At 41.7% G+C, this 22072-nt stretch overlaps 1 protein-coding gene across 1 annotated transcript in view; it reads right to left on the bottom strand.

Moving 5' to 3' along the window:
- Positions 1 to 22072, bottom strand: part of THSD7B (thrombospondin type 1 domain containing 7B) — a gene marked incomplete at its 5' end in the record, with an annotated part of 466043 nt that overhangs the window by 326015 nt on the left and 117956 nt on the right. The window contains one exon of the mRNA XM_083351680.1: positions 2936 to 3773. Within this exon, the coding sequence (XP_083207806.1) occupies positions 2936 to 3773 (838 nt within the window). The remainder of the gene's footprint in view (positions 1 to 2935; positions 3774 to 22072) is intronic.

Below are 22072 nucleotides of genomic sequence, written 5' to 3'. Positions count from 1 at the left end.
ATAGCAAACAATCCAACTCTAAACCCTGGTGTATGTATCAATTTCATTTCTCTATAACATGACTTGCAATATTAGATTGGCAATATTAGATTGGCATGAACATTGATTCACTCTAAATTGTCAGGTTAGCATATCATACAAAAATATATATTTCTTTTGTTAGCCTGTCAACTTACAGGCGATCTCCATGCATTGGCCCAAGCAAGGTTTATTTCTTTAAAGATTCATTTCTATACATGGTACAGTTCCATCTTCAACATTCCTATTAATTTCCAGTATTAATATACGTAAGAGTCCATCCTCATGCAACATTTAGTATCTCTCTATGCCCAACCAGATTCCTTTGGGGTATTCCGATCCAAGCTATGGTAACATAATCTTCTCCCACCATTGTTCCACTATAATTAGAATTTGGAGGAAGACTGCCACTGTCCTGGAGGAAAGAATGAATCAATGAATCAATCAGAATAGAGGTGGAAGTGACCTTGGAGGTTTTCTAGTCCAGCCCCCTGTTCACCCAGGAGACCCTATACCCTATATTTGAGACAAGTGGCTGTCCAGTCTCTTCTTAAAAACCTCCAGTGATGAAGCACCCCTAACTTCTGAAGGCAAGCTGTTCCACTGGTTAATTGTTCCCTGGTTAATCGTACACTAGTTAATTGTTCACTGGTTATGGGTCCTATCCAACAAAATGAAATTTAAAGTGGAGAAAAGCAAGGTTTTACACCTGGGCAGGAAAAACCAAAGATACAAGTACAGATTAGGTGAAACCTGGCTCAAAAACAGTAACTGCGAGAGGCATCTTGGAGTCCTAGTGGATGATCATGAGTCAGCAGTGTGTGGCAGCAGCCAAAAAGGCTAATACAATCCTTGGTTGTATAAACAGAGGCATAGAATCAAAATCATATGAAGTATTAGTACCACTTTATAAAGCCTTAGTAAGGCCACACCTAGAACACTGCATCCACTTTTGGTCACCACATTACAAAAAAGATGTTGAGACTTTGGAAAAGTTGCAAAGAAGAGCAACTAAGATGATTAAAGGCCTGGAGACTAAAACTTATGAAGAACGATTGCAGTATTTGGGCTTGACTAGTCTAGAGAAAAGAAGGACTATGATAGCAGTATTCCAGTATTTGAGAGACTGCCACAAAGAGGAGGGGGTCAATTTATTTTCCAAAGCACCAGAGGGCAGGACAAGAAACAATGGATGGAAACTAATCAAGGAGAGAAGCAACCTGGAATTAAGGAAAAACTTCCTAACCATGAGGACAATTAACCAATGGAACAGCTTGCAGTCAGAAGTTGTGGGTGCTTCATCACTTGAGATTTTTAAGAACAGACTGAACAGACACTTGTCTAAAATGGTGTAGGATCTCCTGCTTGAGCAAGGGGCTGGACTAGACAACAAGGCCCCTTCCAGCTCTACTCTATTCTGATTCTGATTCTAAGTGAGTTTGATCTTGAATCTTCAAGACCAAAATATTTTGATAGACCTATTCTCCCTGAATTGTCTTTTAAAGTTGTCCAAATTAGCAACCTTCTTCATCTCTTTTAGGGAAAACTGTTTCTTTTATTGTTTTAAATCCCCTTCCAAACAACCTTACTTGTCCCAATGGTATGAAAGAGAAAGAAAAACTTTTTTTTTCCCTGAAGAAGCAAAGAAGATTTTCAGGGCTGAAGGCAAGCACATCAGAACAAGGTTCCAATAAATGGATCAGCACCACAGAATTCCTCTCTGAAGACTTTGCAGATAAATTGGTAAATTACTATGTTAAATATAAAGGATGGGAATATAAAACAAATATCTTTGCTCAACTTGTATATATGTGTTTGTATATGTGTGTGTGTGTGTGCACATGCTTGTATACAGACATCTGTAATAAATATATGTTGATCAGATACAGGTGGAAGATTTTTTTGACATATCACAGAAGGTAATAGGTTACAGAAAAGATAATGTTGTTTGGTGGAGGGGGAAGTTTGTCCGTTCGTCTGTCTGTCTGTCTGTCTGTCTGTCTGTCTGTCTGTCTATCTATCTATCTATCTATCTATCTATCTATCTATCTATCTATCTATCTAATCATCGATCTATCATTGATCTATCATCTTTTTCATCTTATTAATAAAAAAATTATAAAGCCTGATGATTCAATCCTAATCAGCAAAAGTCCGTTAAGAATTTCCAAAAAGAATATATATATAAAACTTAACAATATATCTTTTTCATTTTTTTTCTCTGCATTTTTTATTTTTATTAGTTTTTATCTTTGTATCTATAAACTTCACTAACAATATTATTAAAGAAAGAAAGAAAAATTTCCCACTTTGTCTGTGTCATGTATGACAACTGCAATAGAAAGTATTTCAGGTCTTCTGCTCTTATGAATCTTTGGTAATCATAAATGGGTAAAAATTATTTGAATTACTTCTTCCATGCATCTGTGTCTCTTTTGATAATCAGCAGTCGAGTGATTTGAAATATCTGAAATGGCTTTGTAATTGCTGTAGGCAATGAATGCTATCTGCTCCCTTTAGCAGAAAATATGGGTTGAAATTCTGCTCCCCCCCAAAAGGAGAAACATTTAAAGGTACTATCTCTCTGAACTATGTGAACCTGATTACCCTCTACTATTTATATAAGACTAAATATAAAAATATTCCTGAAAATTGCAGAATATAGACATGGTGCACAAAAACAGATAGAATAAGAGAAACACAACATTGAAAAGGATCTTGAAGACGAGGTAGCCAAGCTCTCTGTTCTCTGCTACTGTAACCTTGACAGGTGGCTGTTCACCCTCTGCTCACATAATTGGCAGCAGATGGTCCTCCATCTTCCCACGGTAGGCTGCTCCAATAGAAAACAGCTCTTCCCACTAGGGAACATAACTGCCTTTCAAGAAAAGACTTGTCATGAATAAAGAGGACTTACCTCAATATAGCATTTTTTCCATCATTTCTTGTACACCTCACCTGCCTTGTTTGATAACCAATTTCTATATCCCAAGCCCTGGAACTGTAGTGGGATCTCAATTTGTGAGAATGTTGCAAATTTTCAACCATTTCAAGCTTAAAAGTGCTTCGCTCTATTGAATCTGAGCTGAAATCCAGGATAGTTCTCCCAACCGTGTTGAGCTCTTTCAGATGAGGTAACCGGCATTTACTCCAAGGTCCGACTTTAAGACTGTAGGAATATTCCTCTTCCTCATGAGGACAAGACATGGAAACTTCACAGACCCTGGACTCAGTGAGATTTGGACATCTGCTTCCACCGTAGAGTGGAGGAGCAATAATGAAACGGGTTCTATGCTGTATACTTTTTCCACAATGTTTGCTACATTCAGACCAGGAAGAAAATTCAGATACGACGCAATCTCGTGGGCAAGGTATTAGACAGGCTTGTTCCGTTGATGGCTGAGGAACAAAATATCCACAAATCTCATTCACAACCACTGTTCTATTCAACTTTTGTATGCATTGCACAGTTCTGTGTTGTAATCCATGTTGTGCAGTTACACACTCTGAAGTCCTTGGTTTGACTTCACCGTGGGCAAAAGGGACTAGAACGCATATGCTCCATTCTGAAACTTCCCACTCAAAGAGTTCAAGGTGCCAATCACATATTTTAAAGCAACTCCTCTGGCATTCAGGTCTATCAATTTGTTCACAGTTTGAATGATGGGTTGTCCAGCCTTCTGAGTGTACACACCATACAACTCGGCTCTGAACACCACCTGAACCACAGTCACCAATACATCGTCCCCAGTGACCTAAAACAGAAAAAGAATAAGAGAACTTAAGGATGTTAATAAGGCTAACATCTGTTTTCATCATGAAACAAACAGAAAAGTAGAACATATAATGAAGCTGCAGATCAGAGCGCAGTGTTCCAAGAACTGGTTCAATCCAGCTCATTTCTATCACGTCTGCAACTTCCTTAGTCAGAACTTTTAGAACCAGAAGGTGAATAAGAGCTCAGAAGATGAAAAAGAGAACTTGTTTCTTATTTCAGAGGCCAAGAGAAGTCATGTGCAAAAAAAAACATTTATACTAATCATGCAATTTCTCTTTAAGAGTGAATGATGTTTTGCACATAGCAGAAAAAGAAAATGCAGTAGTAAGCCGAAGAAAACAAGGGAAGGAGGACTAACTAATCTAATTTATATCAAACCAGTTATAAACTTTCAAGGAGGGAGGGAAGGAGGAAGATTTGTGATGTTTCCACCAGGAAACTCAGTGGGGAAGGCTGCAGGAAGTCGCAAATCGCTCCCGCTCCCACTGTTTTTTTACCCAACCATGGCTGTTCTGTTTCTCTGTTTAATTAAGGAAGTTGAAGTAGCCGAAGGACCACTCGGGACGACAGGCTACTTAATTAAAGGTTTATTTAGAGCAAGACAAAACAGAATAACTCGCCCGGCTTTTATAGCCGGCAGCTGTCAGTGAGGGCCAATCAGGAACGTTCATTTTGGCGCCGCGTCTATCCGGACCAATCCGCGTCGTCTGTTCTTGACAGTTCAGGCTTCCGCATGGCTCGGTGTTTTGACAGCCGCGAGCTGTCAGTGGTTGCGCCTGCGCCGTGCGGGGAACTTTGACAGCTGTCAAAGTTCCCGCGTGTTCTCCTGTCAGATTTGGTTTTCCCTCAACGTATAACCGGTTAACTTGTTAACTTATATATTAAAGCTGTTTACAGATATAATACAGAAGTATCTTTGAAATAATGATCCAACGGAGGCATGGGTTGTCTAGTTTAGAGTTACAGTTGTAAGTACCACTCTTCTATCTTCTAAAAGCTCTTATCACATTCTGCAAGCAAACTTCAACTCTGTAATTACTCAAATTGAACCATAATCTAAGCCTGCTCAGTTTTATACCCTTTGTCTAAATATATAAACATACAATAAGCTTTCATTCTCATATTCATACATTTATAAAAGATCTCTTAAACACACCCACATACAATGATCTATGCACCATCTGCCCAGCATAAAAACCATACTTTGAAAAATTTGCTATCACCTCTTATTCACCTTTCCTTTCCAGATATACTAATCTTCCATCATTTTGCATCCATTCTTATTTTCTTTCCTTTTGTATAAAGGAACAATAATTCCAGTCATCAGTTACAGATGCAGTATTCAAATGTACTTTAGATAAATCATACAACCTCTCCCAAACAAAGCACATCCATATTTTAACACGTCTCGAGTTAATACAGTCTACATCTTCAATCCTAACAATTTTCCATAATTTTCACAGCACTTTTGACTTTCTTTTTGACTTTTTTTTTCTTGAAGACTTACAGCATTCATTCACTATCATTCCAATACAAAACTCTAAAATAATCTTTCCAATATTCCCTTCTTTCAGTTTCACCCCAAATCATTTCATCACTTTGTTTCAGTCAAAGCACGTTTTTAAATTCTTCATCAAAATCACTTATATATTTGCATGGCCACTTTAATCTTAACAATTCCTTGCCATCTTTGCATGCTTTGCTGTCTTTTCCCTTATATATAGATTTAGCAAGAGCTCTCATCTTTATTTTTTGCAACAATTATTCTTTTATTTGAATTTTTCTTATATGCACCCTTTCACCTCATAATTTCTTCAAGCATCCTTTTTCATATTTCCCATTAGGATACCTGCACAAACTTATATAACATAATTATTTTTACTGTCTCCCCAGCAGTTTTCTATGCATTCTGTTGGGAAATTAATCTGTCCTTTCATACAGGACTCATATTTTCTCTTCCTGTAGTCTACATTCAGTCTAGTTTTTTTCCCCTTTTCTTTTAAGTTTCCAAGAAAACACTCTTGAATTTCCAGAAAATAGTTTGACCCATATCCAGAACCTCTCAGGATTAAATATGGCAAGATGGGAGCCAATGATTAGTAGACCAAATGGAACGGCAACATAAACATGGTACAGATGTCTTTGTTATTCTGTCATCAAGCAGAATAACTTTTTCCTAGATCACATTCATTCAGTATGTTGCGCAATCTGTCTTAAAACTCATCCCTGTGTTGTCATCATCATCATCATCATCATCATCATCAACATTCAAAGAAGCATAACATGCAACTGTCACCAAGCTGTAAATTCATACTTGTACATGCTTTTTCTTTTACTTTCTTTCTGTCCATAATTCGACTTACACCTTCACTTCCTTGCACATATTTGATAACTCCACTGCACAAGATCAGATGACTCTTATTCAAACCTATTACACCATTTGCATTTTCCTTAGTTTCACAGGCAATCTTTTTTCATTTCATTTATTAATGAAGTTCTTTTCATCGTCCTCTTAAATTCAAACAACCTTGAATTCACATGATAACTTTCTTAGGTAATAGACATACCAAGCTTACAAATACTAGTATAATCAAAGCTAAAAGTGAATAAACAGGAAACAAGTGAAAACTGTATTATACAGTTTTACATCATAAAAGTGAAATGTTTAAAAGTGGTTTTGTTACATAGTTTTTGCTTCTTAGTTTTTAAAGATTAAATCCCTATAAATTTTTGGTTGGTTTATTTGTTTCCCCAAATCACTTTCCTCAAATTCCACAAAAAGTATGGACCTACTGTTGGTAAAATGCTGCTGAATTCTGGCAGCGAACAATGGGAAATTCCAAGAAATTTTTTTTAAAGAAAAAGCATTACATATGAGGTACACATATTCTTTAATTGTGAATTGTCCGTCTTAGCTTAAGAGACTCATAGTCAAACATGGAAATACTACATGCTCCATGGATTATTGGTTCTGGATTAATCTATTGCAGACTTGTCAAACACAAGGCCCGGGGGCCAGATCCGCCCCGCGAAGTGGTTTCATATGGCCCGCGAAGCCATCCTGGAAACAGTGAGGGAACGGCCCCCACTGCCTTGGCCCTGGCCCTGGCTCAGAGACCCTCCTCCTGCCAGAGACCCCCAGATCTGTCCCACTCCTGCCCAGGCCCCCATAGGCACCCTTGATGCGAACGATGTAGAGCTGGCCATGCCCACTGAGTAGGCCATACGCACTCTAGCCATGCCCACCCAGTAGGCCATGCCCACCCAGCCCACGCCCACCTGGCCCCCTGAGGGCAACTGCAATGCTGATGCGGCCCTCAATGAAATTGAGTTTGACACCCCTGATCTATTGGGTTCAAACTTGTTCGACTGCCACATCCCCACATTTTCCATATTTTCCTTAGAAGTCCAGAGTTTTCAGGAAATCATGCTCCCTAAATTTTGCTGCCCCTACAACACACCATTGTTAGGCATCCAATCTAAATATTACTCATTATTCGCCTTCACCCAGGGATTAGTTTCTCAATGTATCTGAGGGCTTTCTACCCTCTGGCCCATCTCACTGACCATTCTACCAGTTGTGGCAACCAAATTAAGGCTTTTATATTGTTGCTTTTTTAAAAAAAAGTCTTAACAGTTTGCTCAATGACATATTAGGTCAACAAGTCAACCACAGAAAAAGAGAAAGAAAAAACACAGCAATCCAAGGAAGTGAGTTTTTCCGATCACACTTTCCTACAATAAGAGTAACATAGCCAGTGGGAATCTCAAAAGGGCATGCTTGCTTGCCCATCAATTAGACAACTGCTCAATCAACCAAGAGGCAAAATGAGATTGTAAGCAACAAATTCAATCCCCAACAATTCCAAAACAGGATTGGGGGGGCAGGTGAAGTGGACAGGGGCCAGACTGAAGGCAGCAATCACAGCAGACCGGAGTCACAAAATTTCCAGCATTTCAGACCCTGAGACACATTTATGCACACTACATGATTTGTGTGCAGTATCTTGAGGTGGAATATTAGGCAAAACTGTCCTTCCAGAGAGGTCTCGCAGCTGTGGTAGGATGCTGAGATACAGGTATAGATATGAAGACATGCATTCAGGAAAGGTTAGTAGGTAGTTCTCACACTGGGATAAGGAATAACTATAGATTTGCTCTGTCTCTGTCTCTCTGGGTTAACAGCCCTTCATAGAAAAAGGTAGTTACCTGCTGCTATCTTAAAGGCAAGACAAATACCAAACTTCATAGTCTGTTTTCCTATAATTAGGCAGCCCAATTTTGAGTTTTCTACCCAGAAGTATTTTGAAGCTTAGTGGCATTGTTTTTTTACTGAGGAATCCTAGTACTTGAAGGCAAGACTCAGAGATGGTAGCACAATATAGATTCTTTTGTTCCATTAGTGAACATGAATTGCACCAGCTTCCTTTTTCAAGAAATTCAGTAACTTCTTCAGAGTTCCCTTTAGACAAAATGCAGTGATGATTCTAACCAACTGAGCAGAGAATATGTGCATATTTTGAGTGTAAAGAGCTCCTGGACCAGAATAAATCTACCCTACTGTATAGATTAGCTTTGAAGGCTTACTTCAAAGAATATTAGAGTGTGAACTTGATATATGTGTCAGTTATTTCTATTTTCCTCATAAAATTAAGATTTTAAGCTACTTAGATCCCGGATATAGATTTCCTATACATTACAAGTAGTTAACTTGTATCAGCTGCTAATGAAACATTAAACCAAAGATGACACATTCACACACCCTTCAGAAAACAGATTTAACAGCCAAATGCTAGCTACAATCTTACATCCATTTAACAGGGAATTAATTTCACTGAATTAATTTATTTCAAAATAGTTGGAGTTACAGCCTTAGGGAGATGCTGTTGACTAGCTGCATAAGTCAAAGAGCGTAAGTGTCCAAACACCTGAAAGGTTTAAATTAAAAAAATGACATTATTCGAAATGTAGCACACTCTTCCAGAATCTAGATGAATAATTTCTGTTGGTGTTTTATTTTGGAGATATTCGAGCTGGATATGAATTTAAAAAACAAAAACAAAATAAGACCGCCTACAATCAGACAAATTATAAAAGATATCTCCATACCCACAACTGGGAAGAGTTTACTTTAATATTTTCAGGATATAAAAGTATAATTGTTGCCTCACCTTTTCTATTGTCTAATTTTATACCTGATTTCTAGCATCTGCAATTATATGAAGGCAAGTGACAAATATATACAAAACATTTGAAAGCTTAAAAGAGCCTGGAGGAACATGAACGTTTAATACCAGTTTACACAAAGATGTTTTTTGAAATGTAGAATGAATTGGAAATAAATTTGTATAGCAATAGTCACTACGTTCAACAATTTTTTAAAATGATTAAGAAAATCATTTTCAAAGAGAAATAATTGAGTAAAATGAATACCGAATTATCGGAATCACTCTCAAAAGAAAAGAAATAAAGTATGTTAAACATGTCCTCTGTTTACAACATGGAGAGAACCAACCTCAAACTAAGGAGGAACAATTAAAACAGTGGAACGGCTTGCCTTCAGAAGTTGTGGGTGATCCATCACTGGAGGCTTTTAAGAAGACTGGACAGCCATCTGCCTGAATTGTCATAGGGTATTCAGTTTGGCAGGAGGTTGGATCAGAAGACCTCCAAGGTCCCTTCCAATTCTGTTATTTTGTTAATATCTGCATGGAACTCAAGCTATAATATTTTTTCCCCATATACAATTTTTGTATCAATTAAAGTTTGTAGTTGATTTAAACTGGAACATTGTATCATAAGATCATTTAAAGTGGGTTTTAGTTTGACGCTTCCCTACTGAAAGAAGAAATCATAATCAGTATTTACTCATCTATCCCTTGTGATAACTGGACTAGACAATAAGGAAGATGAAGCAAGAGGTGCCTGGTGGAAATAACCCTCTTTCACTTTTCTGTTGCTCATCTGCCCTTCCACTCATAAGAGAGTTACAGCGGATAGAAGTCACTGCACAATTTTGTAGAGGTAGTTCATTACATTACCAGTTTGTGAAAATCAAGTATCCTGAAATCCTTAGCTTCCTGGGCATTTATTGTCAGGACTTGTGAACACCAAGCTGTAACACATACAGTATATTTTCTGCATAATCATCATCACCAGTTTTGCTACAAGTTTCTAGCTCTCATGATTACAGAGCTATGTAGATTTTTGTTCATAGAGACTATATTGTTTTCCTTCCAAGTAGGTGATAATTAAATCCATTCACTTAAAAGGTTTCATACATTAAAAGCAGTATTTCTCAGCCTTGGCAACTTTTAAGATGGGTGGACTTCAACTCAGCATGGCTGACTGCAGAATTCTGGGAGTTACAAATTACATGATGGCATTTATAAGTAAAATCCTATGTGATTATTATTCAATTGTTAATGGCCTGATCCGCAATCACAGTTTTCTACTTAACTACTAAGGCCAAAAAATAAAGAAAAAACCTCTAAATGTAACATTTGAAGTTATACAGAATGCTACAAATATATTCCTAACATACATACGTATATGCATTTATGCATATATATAAATACACACACACACACACACACAAACAAACACAAACACACACACACACACACAAATATGAAAGGACGTGGTGGCTCCATGCGTTAGGATGCTGAGCTTGTCGATCAGAAGGTCGGCAGTTTGGCAGGTCGAATCCCGAGTGCCGCGTAGCACAGTGAGCGCCTGTTACTCGTCCCAGCTTCTGCCAACCTAGCAGTTCGAAAGCACGCAAAAATGCAAGTAGAAAAATAGGGACCACTATGGTGGGAAGGTAACAGCATTCCGTGCGCCTTTGGCGTCTAGTCATGCCGGCCACATGACCACGGAGACGTCCTCGGACAAACGCTGGCTCTTCGGCTTTGAAACGGAAATGAGCACCGGCCCCTAGAGTCGGAAACGACTAGCACGCATGTGCGGGGGAACCTTTACCTTTACCTTATGTATATATGTATATGTATGTGCATGTATATCAGCATATAATTGTTGTTGTTAGTTGCAAAGTCGTGTCCGACCCATCGTGACCCTATGGACAACGTTCCTCCAGGCCTTCCTGTCCTCTACCATTTTCTGGAGTCCATTTAAGCTCACGCCTACTGCCTCAGTCACTCCATCCAGCCACCTCATTCTCTGTCATCCCTTTCTTCTATTGCCTTCAACCTTTCCCAGCATTAGGCTCTTCTCCAGTGAGTCCTTCCTTCTCATTAGGTGGCCAAAGTATTTGAGTTTTAGCTTCAGGATCTGGCCTTCTAAAGAGCAGTCAGGGTTGATCTCCTCTAGGACTGACCGGTTTGATCGCCTTGCAGTCCAAGGAACTCGCAAGAGTCTTCTCCAGCACCATAGTTCAAAGGCTTCAATTCTTTGGTGCTCAGCCTTTCTTATGGTCCAGCTTTCACTGCCATATATTGCAACTTGGAAGACCATAGCCTTGACTATACGCACTTTTGTGGACAGGGTGATGTCTCTGCTTTTTAGTGTGCTGTCTAGATTTGCCATGGCTTTCCTCCCCAGGAGCAAGCGTCTTTTAATTTCTTGGCTACAGTCCCCATCTGCAGTGATCTTGGAGCCCAGGAAAATAAAATCTGTCACTACCTCCATTTCTTCCCCATCTATTTGCCAGCAGCATATAATACTCCTTATTTAATAAGGTGCCCCATTCCTTTATCCAAGTGCCTATGTTATTTAAACAAATGTATCCCATTTGAAATTTGTTTAACATGAAAAGTAAAAGCCACACTATAAAATCCATACATTAAAGAAAAGTAAAGAACATACACAGTGTTTTTCTTTATGATGTTTTCTAAGCTTTTTTTTTTCTGCCAGATTCAATTTTGGGAAGGTATAAATTATAAAACTGGCACTGAAGCCAATAAAAAATAAATAGCAATTTGTGTTAAAAAAACAACTTGGATTCATTTGATTTTACAGAGTTTTTCTTAACATCCCTGTTGTTTTCAGTATCCAGCAATAGTTACAAAAATATTTGCCTATATAACATTACTATGAAAAATCCATTGTAGCTGATCTGTTATTATACAGTTATTTAACAGCAGGAGATAACTTACAATAACCAGTGCCAATTCCATGGAACTATTCTTAAAATTATAAGCCAGAAGTTACTAGAAATTTTCCTACAATTACAAACTAAAGAGGAAAATATTTTCCTATTACAGCGAATTGAATTTGATCCAGCTTTTATACAGGAGTTCCTCAGCCCAACAGCCAAACTGCAAGTCCTGGATGAATAAGTCCATTATCTAAGATTAACATATGTTAGCAACTACGTTGGTAACACATTTGCAGACTAGTAGACTTTGTGGAACCAACTGCCGGTGGAGCTCCGGACGGCATCGGACCTCCGAACTTTCCGTCGTGGTCTGAAGACCCATTTGTTTGAATTGGCCGGTCTGGCCTGATGGGGGAGCTGGGTTTTAAATTGTCATTTTAGATTGTATTATTGTTTTTTTTAATTGGGCACTGATTTAATCTTTGTTTTAACTTTTGTATAGTATTGTATTTTTATTTATATGCCCTGTGAACCGCCCTGAGTCCCCAGGGAGAAGGGCGGTATATAAATTAAATAAAACGTAAACGTAAACGTAGTAGGTTGGGTAATGTCTTATATGCCTGGAAACTCAATCATGCATGCAAAGCTGATCCTACAGATGGTCAACATTCCCTGTTTATAACAATATAACTAGAAACAGAAACAAATGTGTGATTTTTTTAAGCAATGTACTTCATTTAACAGAAAATTGGAAGGCATATTTAAACATAAACATAACACTAATGTGATAACACAGCCATCAGGAATACTAGTCATCCTTCCAACTAGAATTTTGCTCAGATTTGCAAAAGTTGTCTCAACGCTGAGCTCCGCATCATAGGTGATCTTCCAAGGTCTATCAGCCTAACACCTAGCAATCACTGCACTATCATGCAACAAAAGAAAAAAGGAGTGACATAAAACCTGAGACTGGACTTCCTGTTCCTGTTTTCCAGCGAGCAGTCTGAAGATTCGGAATGCCGAATTCTTTGGCTGGAATTTCTTTTTGTTGGGGACCCTAAGGGGCCAGAACCCACCCTGAAGGGGTGGAATGAAGGAAGAAAATCCCAGGGACTTAGGAGAGATGGCAGTCTCTCCGAATGGTCTAGGAGAAGCCTCCCAGAAACCAACAGAAGAAAGGACTGACTAACTGCATGTTCAGCCATAGTTGGAAACAACAGAAGTCATAAGCTTTTAAATTAAGCGGATTTACTGTAAAACAGCATGCTTGAATCTGGGTAAGAATGTTGATTTTCTCTATCCTACTTATTTTCCTCAATAAGAAAGTCCCCAAAATAAGAGATCTCTGAAGAAGGAAAGAGGGAGGGGGATTCTGCAGCGAAACTTACCCTTTAGAGAGAGAAAAAAGACTAGAAAGACCTGAAAAATGAGCAAATCCTGACACCTGCTGGTGGGTGAGGATTTTTTTTCTCTGACCCTCAAAGTTTTTAGAAAATGCAGCTGTGTAAACAAAGTGAGAGTAACAAAGCTGAAGCAATGAATACTTCACAAAAGGAAACATATGATAAGCGTCAACAGTTTCAAAGGACAATGATTTTAAACTACAAGGAAATGCAGAATAACCTTGAGAGCATGAATCAACTTATTTTCAACTTAATTTCACTCCAAGAAATTTCCCAGGAAAATACAGTAGAGATGACTGAACATAATTCTGAGGATAGAGACTTGAAGATGGAACCATATAAAATAAAAAAATCATGATTTAATCCAAAATGGGAAATATTTCAACACGTCCAAGCAACTTTGAAGACAAGGAAAAGAATGAGAAAAAATTCTTTACAGGGAAACAAATGATGCAGCAAAACATACTGATTAAGAAAGGCAACAGCCAGAGAAAAAAGACTAAAATGGAAATCCAGAAAATAGATGATGGAACTTATAAGAGAGAATACTTAAAAAAGAAACATTTGTTTGAATATGGCTAAAGAAATGGAAAAACTTTGAAATATATTACTCTTAGAGGGATGATTTTTTTCCCTTTTTTTCTTAACTAATATAATATGTGTTTTTTTCTTTCTGTTAAAAAAAGTTGAAATGATTTAAACAAAAGCAAATGTTTTAGTTATTTAAATGTGACAATAAGAAAAACATAAAAATGTGTTTTGAATGAGAGTTAAAGAATTAGATGATTAGAACTATTGAATGGAATGCTTAAAGTTTAAATAGATTAAATACATTCTTAGCTATGGTCAAAAAGAATAAGAAATTGAGGGAATAAATATATATTAAATTAGGAGGGATACATATTTTAAGTTGTATATTATTTTTTGTATCTCAGTGCACTTGTCTCTTTCTTGTTTCCCTTTTCTTTCTTCTTTTTCTTCTTTTTCTTCTTTTTCTTCTTTTTTGTCTCTCTCCTCTTTTCTTTTCTCTTTCTATTTTTTTACTTATTGATTAAGAAATATAAAAGCATGAGAGGGCTTATATGGAAAAAAACAGAATTAAATCCACCAATGTAAATATAGTTAACTGTTGAAAAAATTGTCACTAGTAAGAATATTTAGAATTTGGGGGGAGAAATAAGCTGAAATAAACATGGTAACAGGATTTACGATAGGCAACTAAAATGACAAATAGGATTATTAAAACTATATACTTAATTGTTAATTAAAATAATGAGAATTGTCTTAATCTAATGTTTTGCAAAGAAAGATACTTTGGGGAAAGGGGAAATCAAATGAAATTAACATATGGAATACACATCATAGAAATTAATTGTTAAGGATTGTCTTATAAATGTTACCCAGACAACATACTGTTTACAAATTACTGAATGATTTATGTTATGTTAAAAAATTCTAATAATATATATATACAAAAAAACCAAAAAAACCTGAGACTGATGTTCCTGGGCGTGTCCCTATGTGAACTGCAAATTTCCTGGGTGTCCCTATATGAATTGTTAACTGACAGAAGGAATTTTAAGAAGGTGCAGTTCATACCTGAAAGATGTAGGCATCATAGAATCTTGGACTCATCGTAGAAATCTAGACCTAAATATGGGTGATGCCATTTCCATTATTAAAAACAAAATGTAGTTTATGTTTGCATTGAAATAAATTTGTGGGTTTCACAATGTGAAATGAGCACTCTGAACTATTCCTTATTTTCTGAAGATACAGGTAGTCCTTGACTTAACAAACAGCCACTTAGTGGCCACTTGGAATAATGCTGGACCCCACAAGGTACTTATGATCCAGATTCAAAGTTCTGATACCAGGACACTTCCTCCCCTGCAGTCATGTGATCACATTTTAGGCGCTCAGGAACTGGGCTGTTTTATATCCATCTGTAGCATCTGCAGTCACATGACAATGATTCATGCATTTTTTAATAGGAAATCAGCCTTTACTTCTGGTTTCTGGGGGGAAAAAGAAGGCCCTTTGAAGACAATAGATTTGATTGTGGCATTTGCTTAACGACCATGGCATTCACTTTACGATTGCCATATCTGCTTAACAATCAGTGCAAAAATGTTCCAAAATCATATTGGTCACATGCATTCCTTGCCTTATGACCCTCATGACACAGGATGGAAATTTTGGGTTCCATTACTGTCATAAATCAAGGACCACCAATATCTAGGACTAAAACAATCATTTTATTACCGTATTATCTGGCGTATAAGATGACTGGGTGTATAAGACGACCCCCCAACTTTTGAGATGATTTTCAAGATTTTTCGTCTTATACGCCGGAAAATCAGCGAGCCTGGGAAGGCACGCCCTCCCCTCTCACTGTGGAGGAAGCAGGGCAGGCTGCCATCTGGCGGGAGCCAGCAGGGCAGTCCTGCGCACGCGCGCGCTCCCCAGCTCCTAAGGAGTCCTCGGGGAGCCATGGCAGGCGCCTCACGCTCTTCCTTCTTGAGGCAGCATTGGCGGAGCTGTCCGGCGTCGGGTGGGAGCCAGCAGGGCAGTCCTGCGCACGCGCACGCTCCTCAGCTGTTAAGGCGTTTGCAAGGGGGAGGGGAAGGGGCTGAGAGGCTCTTGGGGGTGGGAAGGGAGAGTCACGTTGGAGGGGGGACTGGACTAAGGAGGCTTGAAGTTGCTTTGCAAGAACAGGGGCGCTCAATTGATTTATGTACTATTTTCCGGCGTATTGTTGTGATACATGGTCAGCCTGTGGGTTCGGCAGTTAGGTTGGACGACTCAGAGGAGGAGGGGGGTGTTGAAGAGCTTGCTGATGAGAGCCCTCAGCCAGGCCCCTCCCACCTGGTCATGACGGAGACCCAGCTGTGTGAGCCTGACAGCGTGGATGAAGATGACCCACAGTTGGCCCTGTTCAAGGACGCCCGACGCAGGAGGCAGTCAATCAGGAGTTAACAGAGGAAGGCAATGGGGCACCTCGGAAGGAGGCAGAGAGAAGCCACGCCCTGAACTGTATAAAAGGGGAATGCGTGGGAGGGCTGGTTTGCTGAAGGTAACCGCTTGAATAGTTCCTGTTTCATAGCTCCTGTTTCATGGTTGGTGTCTTGTTTTGCTCTGTTTTATGTTAATAAATTTGGCAGGCTTAATTCCAGCCTCTTGCCGTTTGTAAAGGGGTTGTCCCTGCCTTTTCTGCAGGGCCGGTAGCAGGCTGGTACAGAACATGTATAAGACGACTGGGCATATAAGACGACCCCCCAACTTTTGAGATGATTTTCATGGGTTAAAAAGTCATCTTATACGCCGGAAAATACGGTATATGCCTTACTCCACAAATATTTGAGAAACTAATCCAATAATTTCAAATGCATGAACAGCTTATGGACATTTCACCCTTCCAAAGTAGACATTCAACTAACTAAAAATGAAAGCACAGACAGATTTAGCAAGAAATACCGTATATACTTGAGTATAAGCCGACTCGAGTATAAGCCGAGACCCCCAATTTCACCCCCAAAAACTGGAAAAAGTTGGTGACTTGAGTATAAGCCGATCCGCCGTTCTGCAAGCCTCCGCCGCCGGCTGCTTCGTTCCGCAGCGGAAAGAAGCAGGCAGGCTGCTTCGTTCCGCAGCGGAAAGAAGCAGGCAGGCTGCTTCTTTCCGCTGCGGAAAGAAGGCTGCTTCTTTCCGCAGTGGAAAGAAGCAGCCTGCTTCGTTCAGGCTGCTTCGTTCCGCAGCGGAAAGAAGCAGGCAGGCTGCTTCTTTCCGCTGCGGAAAGAAGGCTGCTTCTTTCCGCAGTGGAAAGAAGCAGCCTGCTTCGTTCAGGCTGCTTCGTTCCGCAGCGGAAAGAAGCAGGCAGGCTGCTTCGTTCCGCAGCGGAAAGAAGCAGGCAGGCTGCTTCGTTCCGCAGCGGAAAGAAGCAGGCAGGCTGCTTCGTTCCGCAGCGGAAAGAAGCAGGCAGGCTGCTTCTTTCCACTGCGGAAAGAAGGCTGCTTCTTTCCGCAGTGGAAAGAAGCAGCCTGCTTCGTTCAGGCTGCTTCGTTCCGCAGCGGAAAGAAGCAGGCAGGCTGCTTCTTTCCGCTGCGGAAAGAAGGCTGCTTCTTTCCGCAGTGGAAAGAAGCAGCCTGCTTCGTTCAGGCTGCTTCGTTCCGCAGCGGAAAGAAGCAGGCAGGCTGCTTCTTTCCGCTGCGGAAAGAAGGCTGCTTCTTTCCGCAGTGGAAAGAAGCAGCCTGCTTCGTTCAGGCTGCTTCGTTCCGCAGCAGAAAGAAGCAGGCAGGCTGCTTCGTTCCGCAGCGGAAAGAAGCAGGCAGGCTGCTTCGTTCCGCAGCGGAAAGAAGCAGGCAGGCTGCTTCGTTCCGCAGCGGAAAGAAGCAGGCAGGCTGCTTCTTTCCACTGCGGAAAGAAGGCTGCTTCTTTCCGCAGTGGAAAGAAGCAGCCTGCTTCGTTCAGGCTGCTTCGTTCCGCAGCGGAAAGAAGCAGGCAGGCTGCTTCTTTCCGCTGCGGAAAGAAGGCTGCTTCTTTCCGCAGTGGAAAGAAGCAGCCTGCTTCGTTCAGGCTGCTTCGTTCCGCAGCGGAAAGAAGCAGGCAGGCTGCTTCGTTCCGCAGCGGAAAGAAGCAGGCAGGCTGCTTCTTTCCGCTGCGGAAAGAAGGCTGCTTCTTTCCGCAGTGGAAAGAAGCAGCCTGCTTCGTTCAGGCTGCTTCGTTCCGCAGTGGAAAGAAGCAGGCAGGCTGCTTCTTTCCGCTGCGGAAAGAAGGCTGCTTCTTTCCGCAGTGGAAAGAAGCAGCCTGCTTCGTTCAGGCTGCTTCGTTCCGCAGCGGAAAGAAGCAGGCAGGCTGCTTCGTTCCGCAGCGGAAAGAAGCAGGCAGGCTGCTTCTTTCCGCTGTGGAAAGAAGGCTGCTTCTTTCCGCAGCGGAAAGAAGCAGGCAGGCTGCTTCTTTCCGCTGCGGAAAGAAGGCTGCTTCTTTCCGCAGTGGAAAGAAGCAGCCTGCTTCGTTCAGGCTGCTTCGTTCCGCAGCGGAAAGAAGCAGGCAGGCTGCTTCGTTCCGCAGCGGAAAGAAGCAGGCAGGCTGCTTCTTTCCGCTGTGGAAAGAAGGCTGCTTCTTTCCGCAGTGGAAAGAAGCAGCCTGCTTCGTTCAGGCTGCTTCGTTCCGCAGCGGAAAGAAGCAGGCAGGCTGCTTCTTTCCGCTGCGGAAAGAAGGCTGCTTCTTTCCGCAGTGGAAAGAAGCAGCCTGCTTCGTTCAGGCTGCTTCGTTCCGCAGCGGAAAGAAGCAGGCAGGCTGCTTCTTTCCGCTGCGGAAAGAAGGCTGCTTCTTTCCGCAGTGGAAAGAAGCAGCCTGCTTCGTTCAGGCTGCTTCGTTCCGCAGCGGAAAGAAGCAGGCAGGCTGCTTCTTTCCGCTGCGGAAAGAAGGCTGCTTCTTTCCGCAGCGGAAAGAAGCAGCCTGCTTCGTTCAGGCTGCTTTGTTCCGCAGCGGAAAGAAGCAGGCAGGCAAGGCACGGAGATCCGGAGACCTGCCGACGTTTGGGGAGGTTTGGGGAGGTGCCCAAACCTCCCCAAACGTCAGCAGGTCTCCGGATCTCCTCCCCAAACCTCCCCAAACGTCAGCAGGTCTCGGGATCTCCGTGCCTTGCCTGCCTGCTTCTTTCCGCTGCGGAAAGAAGCAGGCAGGCAAGGCACGGAGATCCGGAGACCTGCCGACGTTTGGGGAGGTTTGGGGAGGTGCGCGCGCACCTCCCCAAACCTCCCCAAACTTCGGCAGGTCTCCGGACGGCGGCTGCTTGGGAGAGGTGCGCGCAATCCCGGAAGCACCAAAGCCTCGGCCGCGCACAAGTCCTCGGTAAGTTTTTTTTGTTGACTGGAGTATAAGCCGAAGTGGAATTTTTCAGCCCAAAAAGTGGGCTGAAAAATTCGGCTTATACTCAAGTATATACGGTACTCCATACAAAGTCAGATTATGCTGCATAGGAAGCTTCTTTGAAGGAGCAGAACGTGGATATACTGTTTCACATACTATTACCTGACAATTCATTTTGATATATTAATAATATTGCAACATGAATCTCAGTAATTTAACTAGATCTAAATATGAGTGAAGAAACATATTTTTTAATATCAATGACTGCAATAGGCAGAATCTGTTTATTTTTCTTATGATGCTCCAAATGATTTATTTATGAACTTTTCTCATTACTGAGATGGTACAGAAAAAGGGAATAGTTAATTCAGTTTTGCTTGCCTCAGTAGAAGGTCTGTGCTGAGAGACCACGGGAATCCAACTCTGTTGGGTCTGCATGACCTATCAGTGGCATTCAGTATCATGAATTATGAAATTCTCAGGGGCTGCCACATAGAAGAGGGAATGAAGCTATTCTCCAAAGCACCTGAAGGCACCTGAAGGCACCTGAAGGCAGGACAAGAAGCAATGGATGGAAACTAACCAAATAGAGAAGCAACCTAGGAGAAATTTCCTGACACTTAGAACAATTAATCAGTGGAACAACGTGCCTCCAGAAGCTGTGAATGCTCCAACACTGGAAGTTTTTAAGAAGAGACTGGACAACCATTTGTCTGAAATGGTATAGGGTTTCCTGCCTGAGCAGGGGGTTGGACTAGATGTCCTCCAAGGTCCCTTCCAACTTCTTCTTCTTCTTCTTCTTCTTCTTCTTCTTCTTCTTCTTCTTCTTCTTCTTCTTCTTCTTCTTCTTCTTCTTCTTCTTCTTCTTCTTCTTCTTCTTCTTCTTCTTCTTCTTCTTATTATTATTATTATTATTATTATTATTATTATTATTATTAAACTTTTATTCATAAAACATGAAACTCAGTCAACTGAACACTCAAATTGCCTGGCACTAATGGTTGACATGGGCTGCTGCCAGCCTCCTAGGTATCAACCAGGTATCTCCTTAAAATGTAAGATGTTCCGAGTAGCGCAGTTTTTTGTAGCTTTGCTGGAGTTATTGCAGGAAGTTGCAATTTCTTGATGTGTTTTGTAAAGTTTTTGGACATAGTTCCCACTGCCCTGATGACAATGGGTATCACTGTTATGCGTTTCATCCATAATCACGCAGTTTAGATGGCCAGGTTGCAGCATTTTGTAATTTTTTCCAGTTCTTTTTCTTCGACTCTGGCATCTCCTGGTACAATATCAATCAGCTGTACGCTTCAGTTCTCTACAACTGTGATATCTGGCATGTTGTGTTCCAAATGGCGATCTGTCTGTATTCGGAAGTCCCACAAGATCTTCACCCTCTCATTCTCGACAAGTTTTTCCACTCTATGTTCCCACGACTTTTCGGACAGAGGAAAGTCATATTTTTTACACAATGTCCAGTGGATTAGTTTAGAACTTGGTCATGTCTAGCTTTGTAATCAGTTTGCGCGATTTTGCTGCACTCACATATTAAATGTGAAACAGTTTCAGCTTTGTTGTTGCAAAGTCGGCAATTTGGATTGTCAGTAGATTTTTGTATCTTTGCTTTCATGGCATTGGTTTGTAGTGCTTGTTCTTGAGCAGCCATTATTATTATTATTAATCATCATCATCATCATCACACAGTCAGCCAGATGTTCAGACTGGATTTGGCATTTTTGTCTACCTATCGAGTCCTTACCAAGGGATAGACAGATGTGGATGTTTGATGGTGTTATAGATGTTTGATGGTGTTATAGATATCATCACATGATGAAAGCCATTTTTAGTAAGGGCGCCTTTTGCAAGTGACTAATGGTGAATTTGTCAATGCCAATGGTGTTCAAGTGGTGCTCCAGTTGTTTTGGGACTGCACCCAAGGCGCCTATTACTATTGGTACTACCCTTGCTTGCCTTTACCACAGTCTCTTTATTTCTATTTGTAGGTCTTTGTATTTTATCTTCTCCAGTTCTTTCTCGTCTATTCTGCTGTTTCCAGGCCACGTCTGTCGCGCCCCGTGGGCTCGACGCCCAGCGGCGCCACGGGCGCGACACCCACCAGCGCCGGTTGACTCTGTTCCTCTTCCTCCTGCCCGGTCCGGGAATGTGCCTGGCGGCCTGAAACGGGAGAACGCCCGACAGCCGCGACGACGGCCTCCTCCCTCTGCCGACCAACAGCTGCGACGACGGCCTCCTCCTTCTGCCGCCCAACAGCTGCACGACGCCCAAGCCGGTGGAAGCTCCGATAGTGCGCACGCGCGTCGTGCGACCCGGCCCCGCCCTGCCGGCTACGGTGGCCTCACAGGGCCATGGGGCCAAACCATATGGTGACTCGGCCCTTGCGGCACTGGCGGGCGGGGCCTTCGGCAGCGGAGCCCGTCTACGACAGGAAAGGACTGGGGGCTTGCCAGTCTTGCAAGGGGGGGCCGGGCAGCAGGGCAGCGGTGTGTTCGCGACAGGAGGGAAGGTGCCGGGTTCAGGGGCGGGGGTGGGGGTGGTGACTAGCGGCGATGGGGCAAACGTTCGCGGGGAGACTCACCTGGGAGGTAGAGGGTGCCGAGTGGCAGGGCGTGTCACAAAGGGAGGTGTTTGGGAGGAACGGGAGTTAAGTAGGGAATGGGCGGAAGTGGGTGCGGTTGGGTGGGGCGTGGGTGTATACATGCAATGTGTATTTAACAGCGTTGGATGCGGGTAGCAGCCAACGCTGGCTTTGTTCCGTTTGAAGATCGTTTGATTTGCTTATTAAACCACTTTGGAAACTCAGCTTTCTTCTCGGTTGCTTGAATCTCCTGCTCTCCGGACGAGGTTTGAGAGAAAGCCATACCCTGTATTGCGGCCATAGCCCTGCCACTTACGCACCTTCTTCGCACACGACAACTAACCGTACGA

This window comes from Vipera ursinii (genome assembly GCF_947247035.1).
Source record: "Vipera ursinii genome assembly, chromosome: 1".
NCBI lineage: Eukaryota > Metazoa > Chordata > Lepidosauria > Squamata > Viperidae > Vipera > Vipera ursinii.
The sequence above is the reverse complement of the archived record's forward strand: the minus strand, read 5'-3'. Positions and strand labels throughout refer to the sequence as shown.